This window comes from Diabrotica virgifera, chromosome 10 (genome assembly GCF_917563875.1).
Source record: "Diabrotica virgifera virgifera chromosome 10, PGI_DIABVI_V3a".
Lineage (NCBI taxonomy): Eukaryota > Metazoa > Arthropoda > Insecta > Coleoptera > Chrysomelidae > Diabrotica > Diabrotica virgifera.
This window is the reverse complement of record NC_065452.1, coordinates 106,108,495-106,129,208: the sequence shown is the minus strand read 5'-3', so window position 1 is coordinate 106,129,208 and position 20,714 is coordinate 106,108,495. Positions and strand designations below refer to the sequence as shown.

Genomic DNA, 20,714 nt, shown 5'->3' with positions numbered 1-20,714 from the left:
GTACCGTGGTCGAAAAATTGTTTACAAAATTTTTTTAAACAAATTCACAAAAACAATTTTTTCACTTCGGACAATTTTTTTTAGATCACTTCTGAGCAACAAATGTCTCTTGTGATTTTTCTCTAAAATTGATTGTTGTCCAGTTATACGCGATTTAAAATTTGAAAAATGCAAAAATTGGCATTTTCAAGGCTTAATAACTCGGTTAAAAATTATTACATATTATGAAAGTCAGAAATTTATCAAATCAAAGTTTGAAGCCCCCCTACAAGATCCTGAAGAAATCTGTGTCATTATTGTGTTAGTGAGCGGTTATTTTTAATTGTTGTGCCGTCAATGTGAGTGCGAGTGAGATTCACCATTGGACTGCCGGAATGGAACATCTCTTTCGCACTCACCATTGATGACCGCCTTATTAGGCCGCGGTAAAAAAATTTAATAATTCAAGACAAAAACTCAAAATCATGTTTATTTATTAATAGGACTTTGACTTTTAAAATGTCTTAAAAATGAATGCGTACTTTAGACATAGTGCTTATAAAGGTTAAACATAGACTTACGTCGGTTCTCTTGTAGTCAACTTAAGTCCAAAAATATTGCCCACACTCTTATGAGAACGTTTGCAGCCCTATAGCGCATTCTTAAAGAAGTCGGTCAGTTTCTTCTGAATACATGGACTTGTAGCGACTTGATACAGCGATGTTGAACCATTTACGCATAAACATTACATCCACCAGTAACGCAGCAGAGTTCTGCTCTACGTAACGTAGAGCCACATCCAGAGCTTTAGTGGTATCTGCGTGTGTCACTCGATCTGGCAGGGAAACTTCTTCCTCGCTTTCTTCATCTTCATTAGGGTTGCTTTGAGGTTGAACCAAGTCCACAATGTCTTCTTCCGTACATTCTTGGTGCCCCTTGTCATCAGCTTCAATCCATTCTGTAATTGCACTTTCTTCTGTGTTTTCACATCCTGGAAGTTGTTGTACGACTTCTAGGAGGTCATCTTGTAATGGAGCTTGGAAAAATGGACCTTCTTCAAATTGTAAATCTGGCCACAACTTCTTTCACGATTTCCTAATAATTAAAGTCTCACGGCAGTTGTCCCAGGCCGCAGGCACCCAATAAATGACATCTTTTACGGTGATTTTTTTTCAGATTGTCAGTAATGAAACTTTCCTCGCCCTCTAATACAGTTCCTACCAAATTCTTTGTATAGTACAGTTTTATAAACTGCAGAACACCCTGGTCCATGGGTTGCAATAACGGGGTCACATTTGGTGATAGGAAAACAGCTTTAATTTCATCACGTATAAGCTTTATTACTTCAGGGTGTGATGTAGCATTGTCTAAGAAGAGTAGGGACCGTTTGGGAAGCCCCACTTTCGTATTGAATATCGAAACGGATGGTTCAACTTGTTTTTCAAACCATTCCTTAAAATGTGCACTATTCATTCATGCTTTCCTTTGGGCCCTATAATAAACAGGCAATGCGTTCAAGTTATTCAAAGCTGGGGGTTTTTTAGATTTGCCAATGACCGTTAACAGTGAAATCAATCTGATATGGATGGGAGAGGGAGAGAGTGAGACAGGTTTAGCGACTCAAAATCAACGACAACGAAAGCTTTGAATTATAAGTTAACTTTCGGATAATCCGAACTTTTCGGAATCCGAACAGACTGTCCCCTCAATTAGTTCCGATTTGCGGAGTTCTACTTTTTAAGTCATAGACAGGGTGTTTGGTAAAGAATGGGCCATAGCTTAACCTTAGATTTCTGAGCTTAAAATAGGTCGATTTAAGCTAACTTACCTTAGTACAAAAGTTGATAATAACCGAAATACAGGGTGTCAAAGTTAAACTTTTATATTATTTATTTTTGAATATTTCCTGATAGGCATGGAACAACAACATGAAATTTGTTAAGTGGTGCCGATACTGTACACCCTACTAAATTATGTTAAACGAACGTTTATGTCTACTACAAAAGGCGTACGACGGGGGAACGTGAATGGTTGACCCTTCCCAAATTCTACGCCACTGGCGGAATTGCTATTTTAGTATAATTTTTTGATTCTTCAATACTTTCTATGTAGAAAACATACTCTTCATTCGTAACGATTAAGCCATTAGTTTTCGAGATATTTGAAGCTAAAAACGAAGGAGCATATATCTCGAAAACTAATGACTATCGTTACGGATGAAGAGTATATTATTCGCATAGAAAGTATTGAAGCATCTAAAAATTATGCTAAAATAGCAGTTTCGTCAGTGGCGTAGAATTTGGGAAGGGTCAACCATTCACTTTCCCTGTTGTACGCATCTGGTATTAACATTAACCACAAACGATTATTTAATATAATTTAGTAACGTGTACAGTACCTACACTTTCTGCCAAGTACCATAAGGATATGTCAAATAGTTTTGTAATACCGGGCACACATAGTTCTTAAAGTTTTAAATAAAGAATAAATTATTAAAGAAAAAGAATACTTTAAAATAATTTGACATATCCGTGTGATACTTGGCAGAAAGTGTAGGCACTGTACACCCTACTAAATTATGTTAAATAATCGTTTCTGGCTACTACCAGAGGCGTACGACATGGGAAAGTGAATGGTTGACCATTCCCAAATTCTACGCCACTGACGAAACTGCTATTTTAGCATAATTTTTAGATTCTCCAATACTTTCTATGCAAATAATATACTCTTCATTCATAACGATAAAGTCATTAGTTTTTGAGACAGTTGTAAGTTAAAAATGAAAAGGTACACTTATTTTAATTAATGTATTATGTTCCTCCGTTTTTAGCTTCAAATATCTCGAAAACTAATAGCTTAATCGTTACGAATGAAGAGTATGTTTTTTACATAGAAAGTATTGGAGAATCAAAAAATTATACTAAAATAGCAATTCCGCCAGTGGCGTAGAATTTGGGAAGGGTCAACCATTCACGTTCCCTCGTCGTACGCCTCTGGTAGTAGACAGAAACGTTTGTTTAACATAATTTAGTAGATTGTACAATACCAGCACCACTTACCAAATTTCGTGTTGTTGTCCCATGCCTGTAAGGAAATATTCAAAAATAAATCAAATAAAAGTTTAGCTTTGGCACCGTGTATTTCGGTTATTATCAACTTTTGTACTAAGGTAAGTTAGCTTAAATCGACCTATTTTAACCTCAGGAATCTAAGGTTAAGCTATGGCCCATTCTTTACCAAACACCCTGTATATAATAGAAGTAAACAATGGTTTACAACAATGTTTACAACAAACAACCAATTAACAAAATTTTAAACAAAAACTGCATAAGAAATCCCTAAAATTAATATTATCTAGAATTTTTGTTAGAATCTATGGAAATTATTAAATTAAAAAATACAGATATAATGAACAACTTGAGACAAACAGCTCCCCACTCCTCAATGTCCTCAACCAATTCAGTTAGAGACTTTAAAGTGCAGACACATAGTAAAATACGTGACTTGAGAAAGGAACTCTGCCGAAACAGCTGTAGTGACATTAACGTAATAGATTTTGTGGAAGTATTAAAAGCAAGAGTTTTCAGTGTTCTAAAGGCTCGTTTTCACGCTACGTCTTATTGTACGATAAGGATTGTCCTATCACACAAAACGTACAATAAGACGTAGCGTGAAAACAGCAAAATGTACGTCTTGTCGAATCGAAAAAATTAAATCCGCTTATTCACAAAACGTACGTTTTGTCGTACGTTTTGTATGACACACAAAACGTACAGTAAGACGTAGTGTGAAAACGACCCTTAATGTCAGGGGCGTAACAGAGGCCCCCACAGCGTGAAGCTTGCGGGGAGGCCCCAATATATCAGGGGCCCCTTGTCGTCTAACATATGTAAAAATATGTCATTGATATATTTTTTACGCATGCATACGAAACCTTTTTTTCCAGTGCCTGGAAATTTTCAAAAACTTCCCTCGATTCGATTTAGCAAACAATGCAGAAAAACGTCCAACCAAAATCGCTTACTCTAAAAACGTTATGGATGACTAGGTGGTCATCCAGATTACAAACTGTGGTTGGTGTAAAGCAAAACTACATGACAATTTTAAAAACATCGTGAGTAGAGAATGACAACTAATAATTATGGAACAGTTTGAATTTGTCTTCCCATCTATTTTAGAAAATAAAGTACTACTTTTACATTACAACTGTAAAGAATTTTTATCAAATCTTTAGACAAAACTATACGTCATTTTTACAAGAATCCAAAGATTTTGCTACTAATTGTGGCTTTCAATGTACTTTTAAAATCAAAAGGTTTGGTAGAGTTAAGAAGCATTTTGATGAATTATAGGCATGTTTTTCGGAAATCTCGATGTAGTCATTGAACAAATTCAAGCTGGATTTATAAGTATGTATAAAGTGAACAACGATTTTAAAGTCTTACATCCTAGAAGTGGATATCTTTTCAAATCGGATCCAGAAGTTTTTGCAGGAGTCAGTAAATTAGTTGCTGCGTTACTGCAATTTGTTAGAAAATCATTGAAGACATAGTTGGAATCGGCGAACTATATTATTTATGATGCAGCCAAAATTATTCTTATAGATTTTCATTGCACTAGTGCTTGCATCTTGCATACCAGAAGTGTGTCATGCGTACATTTTGTTTTCAACTTTACCCGTCAGGACCACTAGTTCAGAGAGATATTTTTCTGAGCTTAAATTAATTAAACCATATCTTCGTAGTACAATGTCAGAATTTCTCAGAGCCACAAGTATTGAAAACGAAGTTGCCCATCGTATAGATATTAATAAAATAATTGTAGATATATTCGCTGATAGTAGTGCACGAAGAAAGTTGTTCATCTGATAGAATAATTCTATGTAATATTGTAATAATTTAAAGAGTGTAGGCGCAAAATTTCGGACTAACGATTTTTAAATGCATTCATTTTTGATAACTTTATACGCAGAATGAAAGATTACATTATTACCGAGGGCTGGTGCTGAAAGTCCCTTAGAATAAACAAAAAGTTTTTTTTTTTGAATGGGATATTTGAAATTAAAAATCATACTAAATTTTCTCTTTTTTTACCCCTGTAACTTACCGAGTTAAACATTATAGAAGTTTTCGGGGACTTTCGGTTCTCCGTAATAATGTAATGTTTCATTCTGCGTTTTAATTTTTTAAAAATACTAGTTTTCTCAGGATTTGAAAAAAAAAATGAATGTACATATTTAAAAAGCATTGGCACGAAATTTTGCGATTACGCTCTTAATTTTTGTTCTATTTTATTCTCTACTAATAAAGTTGTTGTAAATGATAGTTCTATACCAATAAAGTTGTTATAAACAGTGCACAGATACACTATTATGTATACGTTTTTGTTACACAAGTCGCATTTAGTAATTTTTTAAAGGGGGCCGCATTTTCAATTCCGTGGGGGGGCCCCGACGGAGTTTGTTACGCCACTGCTTAATGTTAACTAAAAACTTGTCAGATACCTGGATTATTACCTAAGAAAAATCATACTTCCCTGGACTATAAACCTTGATAACATTAACATAAATCGTTCTAGATGAACCAATGGGCCTTAATTTATAATCATACCTGATAATAAACCATGTCGTGCGAAGGTTCCAGTTTGTAATGGGGTGTGTTTGAAGACTCTCCCATTGGTTCGCTGCTATTCGTGAGGTTCATAGAACTTGCTACGGCGCTCCCAAAGTTCGTACCACCTATGGAGTTAGTAATTATGATTCAAAAAAAAAATTAAAACGAAACTAGGGCGGTCTCTTTTATACAGGAGAGTGAACACCGCCATGTCTGATGTTATGTTATATAAAAATATATTATGTACTAGTTTTTGGAGGAAACATCATACTATGTATAACGATTTATTGTTCGATAAAGGTATTTTATTCTTCAGATTATAATAAATATTCCGCAAAGAAAAAACTTACTGTTAGCTTTTTAATTTTAAATATTTTTAACTTTACGAAGTTGTTAGATTTTTAATTCTATTAAACACAAATATGGAATATTTATGACACCAAAATTGAAATATATAGTTATTTTCCACCTACCTCTACTGAAAGTATACTTTTCCGGACCTGATTGTAGGGAGCAAAGTTGTACTTTTCCTCCCTAGAGAGGAAAATATTTTTCCTCCCTAGGGAGGAAAAGTAAAAGTGACGTCATGGTAATTCATTCATGAAATATAACTTATTGACGCCCTGTACAATATCTATTTTCTATTACGTAAGTATCTATACATTTTAATGATTATTTATAAAACAACCTGTATTTTGCAGAATGGTAAAAAACAGTAAATTGTTATTTTGATTTAACAATGTTTACATTAATAATTTGACTTATATTTGACAGTTGACAGTTATATTGTACCTACTTGTTAGTTTTAGTTTTAATAAATTTTGTTGGTTAGTTACATAAATAAATTAAGTAAAAATGAAAAATGATTTGTTATTAATTTGAGGAAGGTGGAAAAACCATATGTATAACATGGGAGTAAAGTGTCTTTTCCTCCCTTGAATGATTACAGCCCTCCGCTACGCGTCGGGCAGTAAACTTTACTCCACGAGAGGAAAAGTAGCACTTTCCTCCCTTGTTATACAATAGCTATTTGAATAACAAGGGAGGAAAGTGCTACTTTTCCTCCCGAGAATGAAGTTTACTGCCCGACACGTAGCGGAGGGCAGTAATCATTCAAGGGAGGAAAAGGCACTTTATTCCTATGTTATACATATGGTTTTTCCACCTTCCTTAAATTAATAACAAGTCATTTTTCATTTTTACTTAATTTATTTATGTAACTAACCAACAAAATTTATTAAAACTAAAACTAACAAGTAGGTACAATATAACTGTCAACTGTCAAATATAAGTCAAATTATTAATGTAAACATTGTTAAATCAAAATATCAATTTACTGTTTTTTACCATTATGCAAAATACTGGGTGTTTTATAAATAAACGTTAAAATGTATAGATACTTACGTAATAGAAAATAGATATTGTACAGGGGGTCAGTAAGTTATATTTCATGAATGACGTCACTTTTACTTTTCCTCCCTAGGGAGGAAAAGTACAGCTTTGCTCCCTACAATCATGTCCGAAAAAGTATACTTTCGGTAGAGGTAGGTGGAAAATAGCTATTTCCTAACTAGTGCGGAAAGTGATACTTTCACGCACGAGACTGCCGTTGACCCATAGCGGAGTTCGGGCAAGCAGTCGAGTGCGGGGAAGACACTTTCCGCATGAGTTAGGAACAATATTTTTTCTAGGGCCGTACGTTTGGAAAAAAGGTTGACAAGGTTGTCAAATTCTTTGACAAGGTTGTCAAAACCAAACTTTCAATATAATGGGTTACCACAACGACGATATTGGTTTCCAAGACGACGATTAAAAACCATTGTAATTGTCTACTGATCTAACTTTTAAATATTATGTCAAAATAATTTTATTTCATCGAATTATCGCGCTAATTTCATTAAAACATGAACACAATAAGATAAATTTGAAATAAATTAGTAAATAATATCTAAATATTAGTTTATTGCATGTATTATAATATATTATAATGCCATATTACAAGGTATTTTACTTTCCCTCACGCCGTGCGGGAAAATTTACTTTCACGCACGCCGTGCGGGAAAGTGCACTTTCGGAAACGAAATACGTGCGTGAAAGTGGCTCTTTTAGCACGGCTGTAGAAAAAGATATTTTCACAGTTCTCCCTGTATTCCTTCACTCAACCGTTCTCTCCAGTTCTTTCTGTTTTGCCAGTCCCCTTCTTGAAGATTTCTTCTTTCCATTGCTTCATCCACTTCATATCTGAAAGATCTTCGGAGTCTGCGTCACTTCCTTCTTCCTACCGGGCTCCACTCTGTCATTCTGTTTATCCAACGTTTTTGGTCTGCTCTTCTGACATGTCCGTACCAAGCTCATCTCTTCTGTTCTATGTAGTGTATTATATCTGAGTTCATTCCCATTCTTTTCTTAATCTCTAAGTATGTTATCTATTTATTCTATGTCTTCTTGTTACTCTGCAGCTTCTCCTTAGGAATTCCATCTCTGTTGCTCTTATTTTCGTTCTGGTTTTCTTATTTATTATCCAATTTTCACACCGGTAAGTGAGGAGACTTCTTGTCTGGTGTTATATATTCTTATTTTGTTTTTATATCTGCTGATGTTGTTATCCCACAATACCGGGTTCAATTTTCGTATGCAGTCTCTTGTTTGTCCTAATCTATTTTTTATATCTTCTTCAGTTGTTCCTTTGTTTGATGTTATGAAACCTAAATACCTGTACTTGCCTGTTCCTTTGATTTGTTTACCTTCGTCTATTTCCAGCCGTTTTATTTCTGTATTCTCCGTTTTTAGGTTTTCAGTTTTCTTTAGGTTTATTTCCATCTCATTCTTTGTATATTCTTGTTCCAGTTTTCTCATCATAAAACTGAGGTTACCTTCGTCATGTGCGATCACTATTTGGTCGTCAGGAGAACTTGGGTATATAAGTATTCGTTTCTTACTGGTATACCCACTCCTTCGCACTTTCTTTTCCATGTCTACAGGAATAGGGTAAGGGATGTAAAGCCGCCCTGTAGCAGTCCCTTTGTCGGCCTAAAGGGACTGCATATTCTATTGCCCGTTTTAATAGCTACTTTGTTATTCTTGTAGAGTGCTTTTACTGTTTTTATGAATATGTATTTGTGGAACTTCGATGTCTTTCATTGCTTCCCATAGCTTGGTTCTAGGTATCGAGTCATAAGCCTTCTTATGATCTACAGAAGCCAGATGGACGGATGTATTTTTGGTCATTATTTTTGCTGTTAGTTGTTTTTCGGTTCTTCCGTGCTTTACCCGCTGTGAACTTGAAAAAATTACGAAATATCTTTCTATACTTCTATTATTCTATTTGTCTACAGAAGATTTGGCGAACAGTATGCTCATCGTAACCTCATACAGAACGTTAGCTTTGGTGATGGCGGTATAATGCCATGGGACGGTTTAACTTAAGGACATACCAACCTTGTGCAGGTGATGAGAGGGCGAATGTCAGCTGACATGTACGTACATTAAAAACATTTTAGAAGATCATGTTTTGCCATTTGCCATTTGCCATCCATATTGGATATAAAAGATTGGATATGACAGCTTCGTGACATGATATCGCACATTCTCATGTCGCTAGAATAGTGAATGCTTACCTTGATGAGGTTTAATTTGAAAGATTATATTGGACACCATATGTATAGCACGAATTTAAATCATATCGAGCATGTCTACCCGAGCATAAATCTCGTTCCTATGACACTGGGAGAACTAAGGACTGCAGTACAAGATTTAATTCAGAGTATTGCAAGACAATTACAAACAATACTTAGTTTCAAGCCATTTTTAGATTTCATTTAAAAAATTTCAATGTTTTTTAAATTATTCACTTCGATAATTTCAAAATATTCCATATTTTTGTCCATGAGTGTATATCATAATCATATTTATATGCACAAACAGTTTACTATTATCTTCCATTGATTCCGATCCTGTGCTACTATTTCCCATGGTCTCACTTCCATCTTCTCCAGGTCATCTCTGACTGCATCTCTTCCCCTTTTTCTAGACCGTCCTGCCGATCTTCTACCGTCTGGTCTTTCCCAAAACACATTGCTAATCAGTCTGTCGTCATCACTCCGTACCACGTGGCCTGCCCATCTTTGCATGTTGGCTTTGATGTATCTCACGATGTTTCCCTGCCCGAAGAGAGTCTCTAATTCATTGTTGTATCTCAGGGGTCACCATTAAGTTCTCTGAGGGTCCGTTTCGCAAACCTATGACACATCCGGGGTCCGGATTTAATGCTGCCTGTGTCTGGTTGTTCTGACTCGGTTTATTTGCGGATTCTTGTTAAAAAATATCCCCTATAAACAAATCAGAAGGGTGCCGGACAAAATTTTTGGGCAGAAATTTTTAACAAATTCAAAAAATCTTTTTGCCCCCAAAAATATGTTTTTATCACTTTTGGGTCCTCTTAAACAAAAAAGATCTGTCATTTTTCTCAAAAGCTAATATATTTCGAGTTTTAAGCAATTTAAAATCTGAAAAATGCGAAAATAAGCATTTTCGAAGCTTGAAATCTCATGTGTAAATTATTATTTTTGAGGTTGTCAAGTGCCTAAATTAAAGTTTACACATTAAATTTCAAGATTCTGATGAGTCATCGGGGCTTATTTCAATTTAGACCGTTGTTTTTAATTATTGTTAATTATGCGCGTCCACTCGACCCTTAAACCGCCGCGGCGGCTCGTCGCACTACCTATATGGTGCGTATCGCACTATACAATTGGTTTATTTAATTAGCACATTGGCAATAGTTAATTGAATAAATAAATAAATAATTTAAAAAAAATCTATGTTAATAATATATTATAAAATTTTAATAAATGTCAAGTACTTTTTCGCATAATTACGTATAATATGAAGACATAAAGTGCGACACTCGACGATTAACAATTAAAACACAACGGACTATACTGAAATAATACTCATTAGAATCTTGAAAAATTGAATGTATAAGCTTGAATTTAGGTACTTGTCAACCTGAACACTAATATTTACACACGAGTTTTCAAGCCCCGAAAATGCGTATGCGTATTTTCGCGTATTTTTAGGTTTTAAATCGATTATAACTCCAAAAATATCAACTTTTAAGAAAAATGACAAGAGACCTGTTTTGTTTAAAATTACCAAAAAAACCCAAAAATACATTTCTCGGGACAGAATTGTAATTTCTAATTTGTTTAAAAAAAACTGTTTCCTATCTAAAAAAAATGTACAACCTCTCTGAAATTTGGAATGAGTTTAGTGCAACTTACTCTCATTAGGGAGTTGAGATGTGCATCTGTTAGCTGAGATCTGTACCAATTTTTAATAAAGTTCATTCTTGAAAAAGCGGCTTCGCACACATAGCGGATTCGCCAACACAATTTTATGGCCAAACATTTTCAAAATTGCAAAACACTATATACATATTCTGAATTTAATCGCGGTTCGCACAAAACTAGCCTACGGTCCGGATGCGGACCGCGGTCCGCCAATTGGTGACCCCTGTTGTATCTGATCCTCCATTCATTTTTCACACTGTGCCTGCAAAGACCATATACAGGGTGTTCGGTAAAGAATTGGCCATAGCTTAACCTTAGATTCCTGAGGTTAAAATAGGTCGATTTAAGCTAACTTACCTTAGTACGAAAGCTGATAATAACCGAAATACACGGTGTCAAAGTTAAACTGTTATTTTATTTATTCTTGAATATTTCCTGAGAGGCATGGGATAAAAAAACATGAAATTTGGTAAGAGGAGGTTTTTTGGGATGAGAAATCTAAATTCGCCACCAAAAATGATGTATTACCCAGAGGGCGCCACATACGTCTTTCAGCGCTCATTTAATACGTTCAGTTTTTTTTATCCCCCACTCTACATACTTTTTTAAGAAAATTTTTTATTCTCCTAATATTATTACTTAAAAAAAAGGTATACTATACTCATCTCGCTAAACTCAACTGTTTTCGAGATAAACCCATTTTAAATCTGCGATACAACATAATTTTTTGCATAATATCGTTGTAGTTAGACCCGAAAAATAAACTTGAAACCATAGAAATTGTGCCAGTTCTCATATTTATGTCATTGCATCGCAAATTCCATTTGAAGAAATTTGCGATACATTTTTGTAAATTTTTATGATTTTAAGTTATTTTTCGGGTGTAACTACAATGATATTATGCAAAAAATTATGTGGCCTCGCAGATTTAAAATGCGTTTATCTCGAAAACGGTTGACGAGATTAATGTAGTATACCTTTTTTAAGTAAAAATATTAAGAGAATAAAAGTTTTGATTCAAAAAGAGTGGGTAATAGAGTGGGTAATAAAAAAATTTGAACCTATTAAATGAGCGCTGAAAGGCGTATGTGCCGCCCTCTGGGCAATACATCATTTTTGTTGGCGAATTTAGATTTCTGGTCCCAAAAAACCCCCGCTTACCAAATTTCGTGGTATTATCCCATGCCTGTTAGGAAATATTCAAGAATAAATAAAATAAAAGTTTAACTTTGACACCCTGTATTTCGGTTATTATTAACTTTTGTACTAAGGTAAGTTAGCTTAAATCGATCTATTTTAACCTCAGGAATCTAAGGTTAAGCTATGACCCATTCTTTACCAAACACCCTGTATAACTCTCAAGATTTTGCGTTCCTATACTAATAGTTTATTGATTTCTTTCTTTCTCAATGTCCATGTTTCACTTCCGTACGTCATTGCTGATCGTATTATGGTTTTGTACATTTGGATTTTGGCACGTCTTGAGAGAAACTTTGACCTCATTAGATGTTGAACGGCAAAGAAAGATTTATTCCCCGCCAGTATTCGTAGTTCAACCTCCCGTTTTCCTGTGCTGTCACTGGTAATTGTTGTTCCTAATTATTTGAATTCTTTGACCACCTCAAAATTATGATCGTGGTTTAATACCTGGTAGAATTCTTGATCGTAAGGAAAGCGTTGGCTGAACATCTAATGATTTGGATAGGAACGTCCCCATTTAATAGGCTTCTTTGTTGGGCCAAAAGAAACCTACATAAAGTTTCAAGACTCGGACAGATTTTTCTTCTGTAGGTGTCGTGTCCACACTCAAACGTTGGTCGTCATCATTTAGGTCGTACAATTTTCTGAAACTTTTCTGTCGGCTGCTGCGCGAAATAATTTTTCTACCGTAGAACCACATCATTGCCTAATATTACAAAGTCATAAAAGCTTCGTTCGACTTGTTCGCTTGTCGAAAAAAAGAGTTTTTCCTTGTACATTTTATAAGACGAAATAGGTGGTATTTAGGTCCTCTAATTATATGGCCAAAGTATTCTGTTTTTCTCCTCTTTTTGATGTTTATGAGCAAACGTTCTAAATTCATCATTTTAAGAACATCTTCATTGGAAGTTTGCGAAACTCGCGGTATTTTTAGGATCAGTTCATAGCACCACAATTCGAATGCTTCTAATTTGTTCAAAATTGTGGTTTTTAATGTCCACATCTCCAATCATATAATAGGACAGACCACACATAACATTTCAGGCCCTTCTTGCGAATCTGTATCGACAGGTTTCTGTTACATAAAATTGGTTTCCAGATAATAAAAGCCTTACGTGATATTTCGATCCTAGTTATTATCTCTTCATCAGAGTCAAAATTTACATTTAACCAGCTGCCAAGGTGTTTAAAATGGTTTATAAGTTCTCCTCTCCATTAATAAAAAGCAGACTTTGATCTATGTATACAGGGTGTAACAAAAATACAGGTCATAAATTTAATGACATATTCTGGGATCAAAAATAGTTCGATTGAACCTAACTTACCTTAGTACAAATGTGCACATAAAAAAAGTTACAGCCCTTTGAAGTTACAAAATGAAAATCGATTTTTTCCAATATATCGAAAACTATTAAAGATATTTTATTGAAAATAGACATGTGATATTCTTATGGTAGTAGTATCTTAAGAAAAAATTATAGTAAAATTTGGACACCCCATAAAAATTTTATGGGGGTTTTGTTCCTTTAAACCCCCCCAAACTTTTGTGTACGTTCCAATTTAATTATTATTGTTGTACCATTAGTTAAACACAATATTTTAAAAACTTTTTTGCCTCTCAGTACTTGTCAGTTTTTATCGAGATATTTTGAATATTTGGCAAATCCACCACATATTTGTATATGGCTAAGTACGATTATGGAGACTTGGTAATAATATGAAAATTTATTTATGATTTACATTTTTAGGTATATTTGAACCATATTAAAGAAGAAGTAATATCTCGATAAAAAGTGCCTTCTCGAGAAAATACAAAGAGGCAAAAAAGTTTTAAAAACACTGTGTTTAACTAATGGTACCGCAGTAAAAGTTTAATTGGAACATACACAAACATTTGGGGGGTTTAAAGGAACAAAACCCCCATAAAATGTTTATGTAAACATATTAAAAAAGAAGCCGCAACTCGATAAAAACTGCCTTATCGAAAAAATACTGAGAGGCAAAAAAGTTTTAGAAATAATGAATTTAACTAATGGTACTACAATAATAATTTAATTGGAACGTACACAAAAGTTTGGGGGGGTTTAAGGGAACAAAACCCCCATAAAATTTTTATGGGGTGCACAAATTTCACTATAATTCTTTTTTAAGATGTTCCTGTCATAAGAATGATACATGTCCATTTTCACTAAAAATTATCTAATAGTTTTCGATATATTGAAAAAAATCGATTTTCATTTTGTAACTTCAAAGGGCTGTAACTTTTTTTATGTGCATATTTGCACTAAGGTAAATTCGGTTCATTCGAACTATTTTTGGTCTCAGAATATGAGATTTAATTTATGACCTGTATTTTCGTTACACCCTGTATTAATCTTTCCAACTGCCATCCACTTTATCTCTGAAATGTTAATTTTAAAACCTCTTCGATAAATTGATTCACTGACTAGATCAACTAATGTCATGAGATTTTGTTAATTTTTTTGCAAAAAGACTGTATTGTCAGAGTATCTGATATTGTTGATTACTTCTCCTACTCTTACTCCCTCTTGTCTCTTGTCCCTCTGTTATTCACAGCCACCCTAAACATTTCTTCATTGTATAGATTAAAAAGACTGGGTGACAAAACACAGCCCTGTTGTAATCCACGTTTGATGGGTAGTTTTTCAGTACTATCTACTATCTATATATCCCCAGCAGATGAAAACAGCCTGGACATTCATGGTAATCAAGGTTATTCGTTTTGTACATTAAAAATAAGATTCGTAAGTAATTTGGCAGGTACTGTAATACATAATTGTATTATAACTAATAGAATTAAACTGGCCGATAGTTCACATCCTGCTTCAAAAGAGAAAAACATCGTACATGTAGTTTTCAGCGTATTATAAAAAACTTACCTAAATTACTATATGGCACAGACGAATTTAAGTCACCAATGGGCGTGGGCAACGTGGCGTTGTGGAGCAGCACACCTCGGGCGGCCTCGGGGCTGTAGCTCATGCTATGAGGATGGGGATGGTGAGTGTAGTTGTGCAAGGGATGGTGGTGATGACTGAAATGGTGATGAATACCGCCTCCATCCGAACTCGGAAGACTTAGCAAATTTGTTAGATCCTGCCATCGTTGTTCCATGCTCACTGCTCTTACGAAGGGCATGCGGCTCTGTAGAAAGAGAAACACTGTTGTAGGTAAAACAGATATTTAGATATCTAAAAGTACAGAAATACGTTTATACCATAACCAGGGCCGCGCCGTCCATAAGGGCGGAGAGGGGCGGTGCCCCCCCGGCGCCGAACCAAAAAGGCGCCGGCAGGTGCCGAAAAAAAAATTTGACAATACCGAAATTACCAAAAATATTAGTAATATTTTATTATCTTGTAAAATTGAAAATTTACCAATCGTCGGTAGATATAAAAATAGCAGTTTATTACTTTGATCCCCTAAAACGTTATTTCTCTCATTAAACTGAACTATTGCTCCATTCACTCACGGTAAAATATTGCAATACCTCTGATTTTACAGAACAGCTTGGATTAACATGAAATTTGGCATACACATAGCTAACATGTCAAAGAAGAAAATGCTATTGTGTCGACGTGTGCTTTTGCCCTAGGGGAGTACCACCCCTTCACGGGGTGAAAAGTATACTTTCAAAATTTGTCCGGAAGTAGATAAACTGACGAATTGTAAGTAACTATAAAGTTAAGTTGTTCTATATAGTTTTTATATTACTAAGTCAATATCTATTTTTCTAGTTATTTGCGAGTGAATAGGTTCATTTTTCAACAAAAAAAAACACGTTTTTAGACGGTTTTTCGCAAATAACTCAAAAAGTAAGAATTTTATCGAAAATATATTCTTGGGAAAAATTTTGAAAAAAAGTAATTTCCTTCAAAATTTCAAAATATTATTACCATTTTTTTTTTTCAAAAATAAGCACATTGAAATGGTAAAACTTCCAGGTCATATAAATATACATAAGTGAAGTAAATTGTAAAGCTGTAACGATTAATTTCATTTGGGGTGCTAATTAAGCGGATATTTTTACGATATTTTTTACGAGAAAATAAGGGACCAACTTTATTTTCAGCGTTACTGGCTTACTTTTGCTGCTAAAAAACAAAAATAAAGTTTTTTCTAAATATTTTAAATAAGTCATAACGAGTTTTGCCCGAAAGTGCTTCATTTTTTGGTTATTTCACGTTGAAATGTTCGATTTGAAATTGGACGAATAAAAACCCACTTTTCTCGAGCTACAACTCTTCCTCTACTAGATCTACCGACTAAAAACCGACTTCATGCGTGCGCAATTTTTTTTAAATTTTTTTATAAGCTATATTCTTGCTAAGAACATCAATAAAATACACACTTTTTGTATTATTTGCAAAAACCGTCTAAAACGGTGGTTTTTATGCTGAAAAATGAACATTCACTCGCAAATAACTCGAAATAATTACACTTCTATAAAACAGAACTTTTTATAATAAAACGTTTTCATTATTTATAGGACCCAATATAAAATTAAAAACTATTTTGTTGTTTCAATTTCTATGTCATAAAAGAATTTTGTAATCAACTTTTTTAGAGGAATATTTTCTCTAAGGTATTTAAAGTCATATAATTCAAAAGAAAATATTTAAAATAGTACATATAATATTTATATATAATAATTAACTTATAAAATATGAATGTTAATATCGTAACTTTTAATTATTTATTAAAAACATTTAAAAAATATACGTAACAGTCGGGTTTCGAACTCGGGACCTCTCGATCTGCAGTTTAACGCTCTACCATTAAGTCACCACCTATCGATTTATTAACGTACTTTAAAATGGAATTTAAATGCCATTGCATTAGTCACTTTTTTAAAATAGTTTGAAATTAAAAAAATCGATTTATCCATATAATAGCAGTTAAGTATTGCATTGTTAGCTAGTTCTGAGCTATTCTGAAAATTTCAGGTGCCTAGATAGCATAGAACTATTTTTAAAATGGATTACAAAATGTGCAGACATAGTGACATAGTTACAAAGACCAAGCCAAGTATATAAAAACGTTTTCAAATATTGACTTAGTGAAAGAAACTGTATATGGAACAAAAGTGGTTTATCAGTCAGTTTATACACTTCCGGACTTAATTTTATCGTATATTTTTTCATCCCCGACGACGCAATATCAATTTTTTTCTTTGTTATAAATTAGCTATGGGTATGCCAAATTTCATGCCAATCCAAGCGGTTCTTTAAAATACGGAGCAAAAACCGTGAGAAATGGACTATAATAGGTTTATTCTAGCAAACAGTCAAACTAGTCAAAAACCGTCAGCAAACAGTTGGTCAGTGAGAAAACATAATACAATCACCAGTGCTATCCCCTCTACTCACGCTGGTCCACTATTCGCTGATGGTTTCAAACCGTTTGAAACTGATGCTAGAACAAACCTAATGGTAATCGTTGTTTTTTGTAAATATTTATAGTATTCATAATAACTTATCAGTTTATTACTTTCCTGCTGCTGAAAATCTAAGAGCAGAAAATAAGGGTTACCCAGAGGACCATACTAGGAATCACAAGGAGGCAGAATACCAAATAATATCATCAAGCAAAGAAAAAAAATCAAAGACATAGTAGAACATGTAGCAAAAAATAAATGGAGATGTGCAGGTCATGTGGCAAGAACACCGAACAACAGCTAGACTAGAAGATTATTGGAATAGCGATCGCGGGCGGACAATCGGATATACGAAGCAGAAATCGACCACCAACGCGCTGGAGTGACGATGTAAAGAGAACTGCCGGGAACTGGATAGCTGGTAGCTCAAGATAGGGAGACATGGAGAAACTTAGAGGAGGCATATGTTCAGCAGTGGACGATAATGGTTAGATTATGATAGTGATAATACTTTCCTAACACATAAAAAATAGTTTGTAGGTATACCGTATAACGATTCACTAAGCTACAAAAAACTATTTACAAAGGGAGGAGGAAAGGGGCGCCTAAAATATCTTGCCCCGGGACGCTTGAAAGCCTTGGCGCGGCCGTGACCATAACCATTTTATATCTGAGTACACCGGCACAGGTGGATGTCATAATACATAGAACAAAATAACAGCATTGTCTTAAAGTGTTTTATTGTATAGAATAGAATAGAATAGAATAGAATAGAATAGAATAGAATAGAATAGAATAGAATAGAATAGAATAGAATAGAATAGAATAGAATAGAATAGAATAGAATAGAATAGAATATAATAGAATAGAATAGAATAGAATAGAATAGAATAGAATAGAAATATGCTTTATTGTCATGAAAAATTTAACAATTTTATAGACAAAGCTTACAAGAATCATAAATAAAAACAATAACAAATACAATTTAATAAAATTATATAAATCGTCAATATAAATAAAATATAATAAAGTGAAACAAAAAACAGCACCAATCTATTGCAAAATTAAAAAAAATTGCAAATTGCGTAATCTACCTTAAAAAATTTAATAAGTTAAGCTGCTGCATATGACATTCAAATATAGATTAAGATTCTACTTATAAATAAGAATATTGTACTTTCTTAGTTATTGGTTAAGAAACTCTGCTATTGAATAATAAGGTCTTTCAGATAAATAGGCTTTTGTCAATTTACGGAACTTGGGGAAAGATGTTGCAGATTTAAGTTGTAGAAGGAGATGGTTGTATAGTTTTTTGCAGAATATAATATAGATTTCTTTACTAACTCACTGGACGGGATCGGTACATATATGTCAAAGGTAGAATTTCTGGTGGAATAGTCATGTCTCGGTATTGCTGGAAAGACGTGTAGATGTTTACGAATTAAGCAAACAGTTTCTAAAATATATAAAGAAGGTAGTGTTAGAATCATGTGATCTTTGAAGTAGCTTCTGCAATGTGTTGTTCTTTTGAGACCAAACAGATATCTTATTGCTCTTTTTTGTAATTTAAAAATAATATAAATAGAATATAATAGAATAAAAGTAATTTGGCAACTGTACCAGAACCCCAAAAAGGAAGACCATATCGAAGATGGGACTCAAACAAAGAAAAATATGTTATTTTGGAAGAGTCTAAATTCATTTCCTTCAAAACAGATCTTATTGCAAAGCAAGCTGAGGATAGTTTCTTGCTTAACACATAGATATGAAGGGACCATTTAAGGTTGCTATCTAAAAAAATACCAAGAAACTTTACAGAATCAACGATACTGATCTGGCTGTTATGAAGAGGTAAGGGTTGAAGAGCTCCTTTATAGGATAATGCTACTGTTTTATCTACGTTTAAAGAGAGTAAATTAGAATCGGACCAGGATTTTATTGTGAGTAGATCAGAAGTTATAGGAGCATGAAGAGTTGCAATATTTGAGTTGCTCCAAGTGATACTGGTATCGTCAGCAAAAAGAAAAACTTTTCCATCGATTTTTAAACTAGTGATGTCATTAATAAAGATAAGGAAAAGTAGAGGGCCCAATACTGAACCTTGTGGTACCCCAAATACAACATTTTTGAGACTAGAGTCTGTATTATTTGCGCTAACCAGTTGTTTCCTATTATCCAAGTGATATTGAAACCAGTTCAAAGAAATATCTCGAATTCCATAGAAATCTAGTTTTTTTATCAAAATGTCGTGATTTACACAATCAAAAGCTTTGGCATAATCACAAAAAACAGTGGCAGTGTGCAGATTATTGTTTAATGCTTGATAAACCTCATGTAGTACAGAAAACATGGCATCGGTGGTACATTTATTATTTAAAAAGCCGAACTGATTTTGTGATAAAATGTTGTTATCAACGAGAAAGGACATAAGTCGGGCTTTTATGAGTCTCTCAATTATTTTGGAGAGTACCGGTAGTAATGCAATAGGTCTATAATTGCAGGCATTAGATTGTTCACCACCCTTATGAAGAGGAATAATGATGGCCATCTTTAGGCACTCTGGAAATTTAACTTTCTCAAAAGAATAATTAATTAGAGAAATGAGGACTCCCAACACATTGTCTGGGAGATTTGAGAAAAATTTTATGGATAGTCCATCGGTACTACAGGAAGATTTGCTTTTTATACTATTGATTGTTTGGATCAGTTCAGATTTATCAACCGGTCTTATAAAAAATGAATTCGAGACCTTTCCTGAATTAGGGAGATAGGAAATGGGATCTTGTTGTGACACAATAGTTGATGTTATATTTTTACTCACATTAACAAAGTATTCATTTAGATTTTCTGGGTCTGGAAGGGAAAATGTTTGAGCTGTGTGAGTTTTATTTCGAAGATCGTTTATTACGGACCAAGTTTCTTTTGCAACATTTTTAGAGCTTCTGAGACGATTTTGATAGGACAATTTTTTGGCCGATTTTATAAGTTTTAAATAGATTGCCCTGTACTTGGTGATATATCAGTAACAGAGACGTTGGTAGTAAATTTCTTGATGTACAGTAGTAAACGCATATTTTTGGCTGATATGCTTTGGTAGTCCAGGGTTTGCGATGTTTTGGCTTAATTGTGATTAAAGGAAATGCTTTATTGAAGATACAGACAAGCTTATTAAAAAAATCACTGAAATTATACTCGACCTCCATAGTAGGAAAGTGCCACTCAGAGGTTAAGCAT

General features: G+C 33.9%; 1 protein-coding gene across 3 annotated transcripts in view; it reads right to left on the bottom strand.

Moving 5' to 3' along the window:
* LOC126878550 (segmentation protein cap'n'collar) overlaps positions 1 to 20,714 on the bottom strand; it is a 633,197-nt gene that overhangs the window by 100,469 nt on the left and 512,014 nt on the right. For all 3 annotated transcript variants that reach the window (XM_050641323.1, XM_050641324.1, XM_050641325.1), the window contains 2 exons: positions 14,983 to 15,247; positions 5,589 to 5,716 (listed from right to left, as the gene is read on the bottom strand). In XM_050641323.1, coding sequence (XP_050497280.1) covers positions 5,589 to 5,716; positions 14,983 to 15,247 — 393 coding nt within the window. The remainder of the gene's footprint in view (positions 1 to 5,588; positions 5,717 to 14,982; positions 15,248 to 20,714) is intronic.